Source organism: Sebastes fasciatus, chromosome 19 (genome assembly GCF_043250625.1).
Source record: "Sebastes fasciatus isolate fSebFas1 chromosome 19, fSebFas1.pri, whole genome shotgun sequence".
In the NCBI taxonomy this organism is placed as follows: Eukaryota; Metazoa; Chordata; class Actinopteri; order Perciformes; family Sebastidae; genus Sebastes; species Sebastes fasciatus.
This window is the reverse complement of record NC_133813.1, coordinates 21,359,456-21,369,418: the sequence shown is the minus strand read 5'-3', so window position 1 is coordinate 21,369,418 and position 9,963 is coordinate 21,359,456. Positions and strand designations below refer to the sequence as shown.

Below are 9,963 nucleotides of genomic sequence, written 5' to 3'. Positions count from 1 at the left end.
AGTTTTCCTCTCAACCAGACTCCACTGATTTTTAGAGCTGTTTTAAGTGTGAGTGGAAGGTTGGTTTGATCCCCAGATATCCACCTCTTATTTATTTATTTTTTATGTTTTTTTATTTATATTTTAACTTTTTTTGACGTACTATAGGTCTAATTCGAGTTTGAAATCTACAGCTCTGCTGATTTCACCCATCATTTCCTCCTCTGGTTGAAGCTGTGTCATGAATAAGTTAATTGAGCTGTTGCTGTATTTGGAGTCAGTGAACATCTGCAGGGGCGTGAGATGCTACAGGCCTGCAGCTGGACCATATAGAATCAAAGAGACGAAACTCCGGTGTTTTTCTGACAACAGCTGCCGCTGCCATTTTGGACTGAAAACGCTTAGTTTATTTATTTTATTTATTTGCACATATATAAAACTGCACAAAATCCAGTCATTGAAAAAAACAAAACAAGAAATGTATCAGGAGAGGTCAAGAAGCCACAGGCTTATACAAAGGACCTCAAACCAACCCCAGGAGAAAAAAACTAACAAAAAAGGAAGAAAGATCTAAACTAACATAATTTAAAAAATACAACAAAAGTTAAACAACAACAAGTACACAAAATGTGCAGAAAAACCTAACCAAACAGTGGAAAACAATCCATCAAAAACAATGAAGTACATACAAAAAACAGTACAGAAGAAAAGAAAATATATCTAAACATATGAAAAGATAATTACACATCATGAATTAAATGTGATGATAATTTCCTTTTAAAAATAAATACAAATGTATAATATTTTATGATTCAAGTAAGGTCATTTTGGTAGAATATGACAGTAGAATGTAAATAAATTAGTTTTTCTTTTGTTCGGCACATTTTAGGTGGACGTTTGATATTGCAATTGACTTTCACCTCTTGGTAATTATATGTTCTTTGACCATAATGGTGCGATGCTACGCTCTGATTGGCCAGTCTGCGTTCGATGGGCGGGACTTAGAAGGGTCATATATCGGTCTATGGACGGTAGAATATCAGGCTAAGCCAATCAGAGGCCGTGTAGGGCGGATGAGGGCGGGACAACCGTAAAGACACAAAATACAATTATAAAAAAAAACCAAATAAATAAAAATGACTTTTGCATCAGTTAAATTCCTCCTGACACATTCAACTGTAATTTTAAATTTACTTTTAATTAAATCAATACCACACCAACCACAGCACACACTCCCGTTGCTAGGATACAACGAATGCACGGATCTCCTGCAGCTGCAGAAGCCAGCTAGTAAAGTTTATGCTGCAACCTGTCTAACATGTTCTCTTAATATATTAACGGTGGTTACATGCCCTGCGTTCACATGCGGATTGAGTTTAAGTAAGTCATCCCCTTGGACACATTGCTAAGGTACATGTACTTTGCTTTGAATGAGTGTTTGACGTCCTAATGTGGCCGGTGTTAGCTTCATTTACACTGTATAGTTAACTAAGTGAGCTAAGCTAGCTATGTAGCGAAATGGTCTCATAGCAAAGGTGCTGATTTAAACTAATTTAACTTTATCCTAAATGTAGGTTCATGTGCATTAGTTTGCACCCTATTTGTTTTCATGATTCTTTATAATCAGCATTGTCTTTATAAAATAAATAGACATGCTTTAATGATAATGTACACATGGATATTAGGTTATATACACTTACACACCAAAAACTAACAGTAACCTGATATTTTCAGGTGGAATTTCATTCATTCATTCATGCTCACTGTGCAATATCATTTTCCACTTGTGCAATTTTGTTAATGGTCTGTTTATTGTCAATACTGTATATACTGCTCCTATTTTTATACTTCCTTCTATTTAAATGGTTCATATTATGTTACACTTTGTTTAGCTCTTTTTTACTGTGTTAGCTGATGCATCTTGTTTTTTGCACTATCCCCTTTGTTGCTGTATACTACCAATTTCCCCACTGCGGGAATAATAAAGGAATATCTAATTTTATCTTATCTTATATGCTATTTTTGTCTAAACTATTTGGTACTTAGCAAATGTCAAATGACAGTGTCTATTTGATCTCTTGCATTTAAAGAAATAAGGGCAATGTAGATTTTTTTTCACCTTTTCTAATGGGATTGTTTCCAGCTTCATGGGTGTAACATATTATTTATGTTTAATAGGGTTTTCATCAAGCTACCCCCCAGCCATGCCATATATACACACATCTCAAACAAGTCAGCCACCGTTAACATTGTTGGATATCAAGTCACAGAAATGTGGACTGCGGGGCACAGTTATCTCAGTCAGTGGGAATGAGTACACCGGAGAGTGGCAGGACAACGAGAAGCATGGTGAGATACTTTTTCATGTGAGCTGTAAACACCTGTTTATGAGGCATGACATACTTTGGCCACACTAAAATAAAAATAAAATGTTTGCTTATTATTGTTTTCAAGGGAAAGGAACTCAGGTCTGGAAGAAGTCTGGTGCCATCTATAACGGAGAGTGGAAATTTGGAAAACGTGATGGGTACGGCACCTTCAGTGTGCTGCACCCAGAAACTAAGGAGTATGCAAGGAAGTACTGCGGTGGATGGAAAAATGGAAAGAAGCATGTATGTATTTGATATATGTGCACACTGTAACACATGTATGTACACTTTTTGATATATTTAGCATAATTTTCTATCTCTTTAGGGGTACGGGATGTACTTCTACAACAACTCAACAGTTTATGAGGGGGAGTGGAGCGAGGACCGTCGAAGTGGCTGGGGAAGGATGTATTCTGAGGGTGGAGATATCTACGAGGGAGAGTGGATGAAGGGTGAGAATCACGGACAGGGCATCATCCGATTTGGTAAGAGAACTTTGCTTTCAATACATTTAAAAAAAAATTAAAAATCTAAAATAGATTATAGTTTAGTTAAAATGTGACTTTCCAACTTGTGTCCAAGCAAATGGAAATTGGTATGAAGGCGCCTGGCAAGATGGCAAGAGGAACGGTAATGGAAAGTTCTACTACACTGACCCAGGCCAGCTTTATGAAGGCTTTTGGGTGGATGGAATAGCAAAATGTGGGACCCTGTCTGAGTTTGGGAGGGATGAAGCACCGACACCGACGAAGTATCCAATTCCACAGGTACATTTTTACTGTGGATACCTTTGCTGCGTTTACAAGCGGTCTGTCACAATCAAATAATCATGGACTAGAAAGCACTTTTCCAATGCAATATTGTTGATTACAATATGAACACATCTTTTTTTTTTTTCAAGCTACACTTGGTGGATATGCAGTCGGTTTTAAGGGACGCCCAGTCAGCCCACCTTGAGAAGATCAACAGCAAGTTTCCACCCCACGACACACTCAGACTAAAATAAATGGCATGATGGCATTCAGCATGTTCAGTTTTGTCAAAATATTTACACCCAAATAGCTTGTTCTTGTCTGTGGTTGAAAGCAATAGTGATATAATTCGACATGTTAATCCAGTTTTCTACCACCAGAGATGATTTAACTCTGTCATGATAATAAGAGGTTTGCTGCTAACTCTCATGAAGAAAAATACCTAATGATATGCCTAATTACTGAATTCACTACATTAGATACTAATGTACACATAATCAAAGGCTATCAATGCTGGTCTTGTGATAAATTCAATACTAGCATACATGGAATATCCAAATGATACGTCTACTTCATTTTTCTTATAGGGACTGATCAAATATTAACCGTTACTGTATTTTCTATACGCTGCACCCTGACAATACTCATACCGATGAGAGGATCATCACCAACGCACCCCAACCTCTGATGAGGGAATATTTGCACCTACAACCGCATGTGACAAGATAGCACCTATCAACATCCCACTAATTTAACTTTCACTTCTGAACTTCTACCTCTTCCAATGCAGACCGCTAACTCAGATTGATCAGTTTCTCCAAACTGTTGGGAATAAAACCTAAATTAAATGAAATTAAAATAAACATCAACGCGATTGATGAGCACTCCATGTGTACTCTGAGTGGATGATGAAAGCGACATGCTAATTCAGGATATGTGAGACAACTGGAGTGCTCAGACATCACATAAAGAAATACGTCTAATATTAACAAGTACTCCGCATAGGTTGAAATGAGTGAGATTTCTGTCAAGAAGATAAAGGACAATTCACCATCAGACAGGGCTGCCTCAATTGGTTATCCAGCATGAGGGTGAAAATATGTGAAAACGGATATGCATCAAGTCAACTTACAATTTTCAAGGTATGACTTGCCAAGCCTATGTCAATAATTGCCAGTAAATTACACACATGACATTAGATATGATGTTTTCAAATAGTAAATCCAAATCATTTTTGAAATTCAGAATGCCACTTGGTAAAAAAGTGTTTATTTTAACACCTCAGCCTGTGCTACAAATGTCAGCAAATATACACTAATAATACTGTAGTTTTAGCAGCTGTTGAGTCAGTCTACATGTACAGCAACCGTTACAAAAACAATTGGGCGGACATTACAAGAAATCATGTACAGTGAATGAGGAGGAAAGAGCTAAATACGTGTGGTTTACAAAACACAACAGGTATAATATACATTAACAAAATGGGTCAATAAATGCAGCAGGCAAACAGACAGGATTCCAAGTTATTGTTCTTAGAGACTGATCAAGCAACTATCATAGTTAAGACTTCCATTAAGACTTTCCAAATTCAAGTCATGCATTTATGGCAGATTTGTGAGTTCACAGTTGATCAAACATGTTTTCTAAAAAATACAACTCTTTCCACAAAAGTTAATTTCACAACAAAAGAGGTGACATCTTCATTCATGTACAAAAAACAAATTGGAAGCCAATAATGTGGCTTCTGGCTTGGGGGGGGAAGGGATATCCCAAGCAGTCAGAGTTGCGCATCCAGCATACTTCACTATGGGAAATGTGAGCTCGGAGACTGCAACATGGAACAGTCCCCTCTGTTGTCCAGCTCGTTCTGTAGCCTGGTGAGATTAGAGAGCTCCTCCAGCTCCTGAAACTGTCTGTCGGTCTTGTGGCTGACCAAGGAGCGGTAGAAATGCACGGCGAAGACGATGAAGATTAAACCAAAAGGGACCATAATAGAGGTGGATGTAATAGCAGCAGCCACGCCAGCTGAAACTGTATTATTACTGGATTTGTTGGGCTTCACAGGCAAGAATTTGACCCAGCAGAGTAGAACCACCTCGGCTAGGAAGAGTAAAGTACCGATAACTGTGGAAAAAGCCCATGCCAGTTCAATGTGTCGGTGCATTCGCTCATGTGGAGACTCATTGACAGAGTTGAGGTTGTGGACATTGCTGACTGCTTCTATATTGGGCAGAATACAGGTGCTGACCATCAAAGCGAACAGGTGGACGGCCACAAGCACAGTGGTGCAGGCACTGAAGGCAATGAGGAGAGCAGGGGGGTATGGATAGCTGTTGTCCAGCTGCACTTCCACCATGGCAACCTGGAGAGAGAAGAAGTGATAGGAAACAACTTTACACACGTGACATTACTATGTAATAGGACTTTTGATCTACAGAAGAAGTAAAGAGGATGGTGTTGAAGACAGTGTTACCATAGCAAATCCAGAAAGCAGAGCTGATGTTCGACTGGAAGCCTTCAGTTTGGCTCTACTCAGGTACAGCTTCCTCCAGGACAGAGCCTGCAGTGAGTGCTCTTCGAGGCTCATGTTGCTCCCGTTATCTTATCAAAGGACTGGTGCTGAGCAGAGCTGACTGACGCAGTTACCTTCTTGTTACTCTTCTGGAACACGACAGGAACAAGCCTTCAACATGCCAAACACTTACAAAACCCTTTAATTTGGCCAGCTGTCGTGAACTGCGGAAGGTATTTTTTTCCACCACCCGGTCTCCAGCTTCTATATGTGTCCTCCTCCAGCAGCGTGTTGTACCACATTACCCAGAATCCTGCGCGCTCTGAGGCGAACATCCGCTACTGAGTTGACTGTAGTGATGGGAATTTCCTCTATTTTTAGTGAGCCAGATCATTTGGCTCAGCTCACCAAGAAGAGCCGTCTCTTTCGGCTCCCAAACGGTTCTTCGTTTTACCACTTCTGCCTTTTATAATTCAGCAACATTTAGCGCTGTTTTGATTTTTGATTAGTATGTTTGCGCATATATCACTTAAAGGGACTGTTTGTAACTTTCAGAAATGCTTGTTAACAGCGACAACTGTGGCCGTTAAGTCAACGAAAGTCAGCGTCGGGCTCGCGCTTGCTTGCTCTACATAAACATGAACAAGCATCTCTCAAAACAGTGAGGCGACACGTCAGCTAAAACCACAATATCATTCTGTATTTCAGCTGCTTGGCAGTAATGTTAGCTGACCAGACGAAGGTCTCTCTCATGAGTCAATGCTGATCCTAGTGTTGGCTTTTCGAAACGTTATTGCCTCCGACCGAAAAAAAACGTCTCTCGGACGGTAGCCGGCTCCCATCGTTCACTTAAAAGAGCCGGCTCTTTGAGCCAGCTCGTTCGTGACCGACACATCACTATTGCATGTCCTCTGTTATGTGATAACGAATCAGTTAATACTGATGTAATTACCACCTTTAATGTGTAGTAATTATAAAAAATATATATGTTTTTGTTAATTTGAACGGTTGACTATTACACCAGTCCACGTGACACACGTCACGTACATACATTATTAGTATTAGAATGAATGAAAGGAGATAAAGAGATGTTTTGATAAACACAAGCTGTTTTATCGCTTGTTTCTCTTTAACATGGTGTAGGCGTAACTATTCGGTAATAATAGTGGTTTAATGTTTTTTTTGCGTTCACAAACAATGGTGTTTGATTTAATGTGTGATAAATGTTTCTTCCTTTGTAAAAGCAGTGTAAAAGCAGCAGTGACCTAAACACTAAACATGCCGTGTGACGTTGTCCAACAATGTTTTGGTTCCTGGCGGTGACGTAATACACAAAAACATGGTTCCCCTTGTTTTGAACCTGAAAAGCGTGCTAAGTGTTTCTTTAACTTCTCCACGCAGGAAGATGCATTTCCGACACCGAGTGGCTGTAAAAGCTTGATAAGAGACGATGGCTCAGGCCGTGGAGACGTGTGCTGAACCTGGACGCAGGCTGGTGTGTAAACCATCTGCCGTGTTATTACGTGTTAGCTTATATGAGGCGAGATTGGCAGCGAGCTAATTAGTGAGCTAAGCTAACGTTTGTAGACGCTGGTGCGTCAAGTCACTTAAAAGATGTGCAAGTTAGAGGAGGAGAAACGATAGATGTCGCATTTTATATGTTGTAACTTATTGTGTAATAGTACAGAGGATGTAAGTTATAGATAAACCAACATATAGACATTGTGGAATAACCCAAGTGCTGTGTTTACCCAGGACAAGTGTCGTTTATTGTGCTTGACGTCACATTAAAGGCAACATATATGCAGCTACAGTAACATTAATATCAAAGACCCTTTACTGCAGTTTTAAAGTTGCTAATAAAAATAAATGTTGAATCATCAGTCATGCTTGGCTGTTTATGGAGACAGAGGAGGGGGTGTTTACATGTCAAATATAAATCATCTCGTTTTCAATGTGCAGCGCTCCATCTGCAGGAGGATGTACGATGAAAACGAGGATCTGTCCGATGTGGAGGAAATTGTAAACATTAGAGGTTTCAGTGTGGAGGAGAAGCTCGCCAGTGACAGCTACAGCGCCAAATTTGTCCACTCCATGGAGGGGAAAGGTAAAGTTACACATGATTATGCATGTTTGCAAGAAGATTGTTTGGGCAGGATGCATGTCTTTAACACTAATAAATGTGCATTCCTATAAATGCTTTTTGCAGACTTCTCCTATGAATATGTGCAGAGGGAGGCTCTCAGGACCCCACTCATTTTTAAAGAGAAAGATGGACTCGGGGTCAGGTGAGAAGACCATTTCTGTGATTTCACACAGTTATATCAAGAATAATCTTTGACGGTGCTCATGATGTTTATTGAACCCACTTTGTATTTGTTGTATATTTATGTTTTTTAACTGATCATTCTCTCTTTCATAGAATGCCTGATCCAGAATTTACAGTCAGTGAAATTAAAGGCTTAGTTGGTAAGTAGGATGCTTGCTACACACACACGTGCACACACTAAGATGTTTGCATATAGTTCACTAATGTAACAATTAGAGTGCATAAAGAAAAACCAAAAGCATCAAAAGGGGGAGGGTTGCTAATTCAAATAATGAAAAATAGGGAGGTCAGTGAGTTTTAGCTTTTGGGAAGATCTGCAATGATCTGAAGTGTCCTAAAAGTAATCATATAGTCTCATCCGTGGCCATATTTACTTCCACAGCACAGTTTGTGGAAGGTAAATGCGATATTGAAACATGTTCTACTACCCCAACTATGATGGATTCAGCAGTGCGGTTGGGATAACGAGCTAAAAAAATGTGTGCTATCAGATAAAATGTCCAGTTTTGTCAGAAATTGTGAAGAACCACTCTTTTGCATAGTGGAATAATGTTTATAAATTTAAAAAAGGTTTTTTTTTTTGGTAAAATAATGCTGGTAAGAAAACAAATACACCAAAACAATGGTATTATTATTATTTTTATATTCACTGTTTTCTCCTTTTTTTAGGATATTATTTAATTTATGAACATACATACATATATCTGTCTATTTGTCTGCCTGTCATATAACATTGTTGTGTGATGAATGATTATAGTATGTGTGCATGTCCATGTCAACTTTCTCATATGGTGTATTCTACGTGCTCCATTAAAAACTAAATATGATTCCATCTATTATCTTACTCTTTTTATCCATTACATTTTTTTTGTCCAATTGCAATTTTCCTACGCATTAAAATACAGCTGTGTCAAGTGAAGCCTGAAAGAAATGAAGTCAAAACAGGATTGGGGGCGTAGTTGCTCCATCTAGTGGGCAAGATGGTGAATTACAGGCATTCAGAGATACTTGTTCATGATGAAATCTGTCAACAATACACATGTTCTCTGTATAAGTCTCACAATAGCATGCTGGATTGTTCTTAGACAGGCTTACAGACAGATGGTATTACATGTTAGTGACAGTGGAAGTGCTCAAAGCTTTAATGTCAACTTGTGTTCCGGTTGTTGCTTTGCAGGCAGTCGTCGGTCTGTGGATGTTATGGATGTGAGCACTCAGAAAGGCTCTGAAATGAGCATGGCCCAGTTCGTCCGTTATTATGAGACACCAGAGGAAGAGCGGGACAAGCTCTTCAATGTCATCAGCTTAGAGTTCAGCCACACTAAGCTGGAGAACCTCATCAAGCGGCCCACAGTGGTAATATAACATTATTTGTATGATAATATAAAAGGTTTCATTAAGGTCACATATCTGGCACCATATTCAAAGCAAGTATGACTACCAACAATGTGACTGATGGCTAAAAGTGCAGTTTTGCTCACTCTCCCAGGTGGATCAAGTCGACTGGGTGGACAACATGTGGCCTCCTGATCTGAAGCATAGCCAAACAGAAGCCACCAATGTAATCTCAGACATGAAGTACCCTAAAGTGCAAAGGTAGGACTTTCACAAAAATCACCCCTGAGCTGTGTATCAGTCTATCTGTAAAAAACAAACAAAGAGTAGATCAAGATATTGAAAATACTTGGAGGAAATTGCTGTTTCCTTGGCAGTAAATGCAATTTCTCCTCCCATCTGAATGTCTCATCTATCGCTCTATCATTGTAGAAGCGCTGCATACGGTCGGTGTTATCAATCTCCTGTAAGTGCTCGTGATTGTTGCTAGGCAGCAGAGTTTTCCTCCTTGCTGTAGTCTGACTGCACAGATGCCTCTCAGCCAATCAGATGTCAGCATTTGTACATAGCTAAGAGTCAAAACCCCTCTTTCTACCTTTCTGTCTCTCTGCTGACTTATATTTATTCATTTTAAATTATATCTGATCAAATAATGCTCATAGTTAGATGAGGAGGATTGGATTGTAC

At 39.2% G+C, this 9,963-nt stretch overlaps 3 protein-coding genes across 7 annotated transcripts in view; 2 read left to right on the top strand and 1 right to left on the bottom strand.

Annotated features, from left to right (window-relative positions):
• The first annotated feature begins 1,206 nt into the window (after window positions 1-1,206).
• morn3 (MORN repeat containing 3) lies at window positions 1,207-3,375 on the top strand. Its single transcript, XM_074617635.1, has 6 exons — window positions 1,207-1,359; window positions 2,158-2,328; window positions 2,434-2,591; window positions 2,674-2,833; window positions 2,931-3,115; window positions 3,250-3,375. Exons 2-6 carry the CDS (start codon window positions 2,184-2,186, stop codon window positions 3,352-3,354), a joined length of 753 nt encoding a protein of 250 aa, XP_074473736.1. The 5' UTR covers window positions 1,207-1,359; window positions 2,158-2,183; the 3' UTR covers window positions 3,355-3,375.
• Window positions 3,376-4,347: 972 nt separating this feature from the next.
• Window positions 4,348-6,147, bottom strand: orai1b (ORAI calcium release-activated calcium modulator 1b). The gene is made up of 2 exons (XM_074617636.1): window positions 5,574-6,147; window positions 4,348-5,462 (listed from the first exon to the last, which is right to left on the bottom strand). The coding sequence occupies exons 1-2, from the start codon at window positions 5,685-5,687 to the stop codon at window positions 4,905-4,907; spliced, it is 672 nt and encodes a 223-aa protein (XP_074473737.1). The 5' UTR covers window positions 5,688-6,147; the 3' UTR covers window positions 4,348-4,904.
• A 225-nt stretch (window positions 6,148-6,372) lies between these two features.
• kdm2bb (lysine (K)-specific demethylase 2Bb) overlaps window positions 6,373-9,963 on the top strand; it is a 29,088-nt gene continuing 25,497 nt past the window's right edge. For 2 of the 5 annotated variants that reach the window (XM_074617613.1, XM_074617616.1), the window contains exons 1-6: window positions 6,373-7,107; window positions 7,575-7,719; window positions 7,822-7,900; window positions 8,035-8,081; window positions 9,119-9,297; window positions 9,431-9,537. In XM_074617613.1, coding sequence (XP_074473714.1) covers window positions 7,063-7,107; window positions 7,575-7,719; window positions 7,822-7,900; window positions 8,035-8,081; window positions 9,119-9,297; window positions 9,431-9,537 — 602 coding nt within the window. In that variant the 5' untranslated portion in view covers window positions 6,373-7,062. The remainder of the gene's footprint in view (window positions 7,108-7,574; window positions 7,720-7,821; window positions 7,901-8,034; window positions 8,082-9,118; window positions 9,298-9,430; window positions 9,538-9,963) is intronic. The other 3 variants (XM_074617612.1, XM_074617617.1, XM_074617614.1) reach the window with 3 other exon arrangements.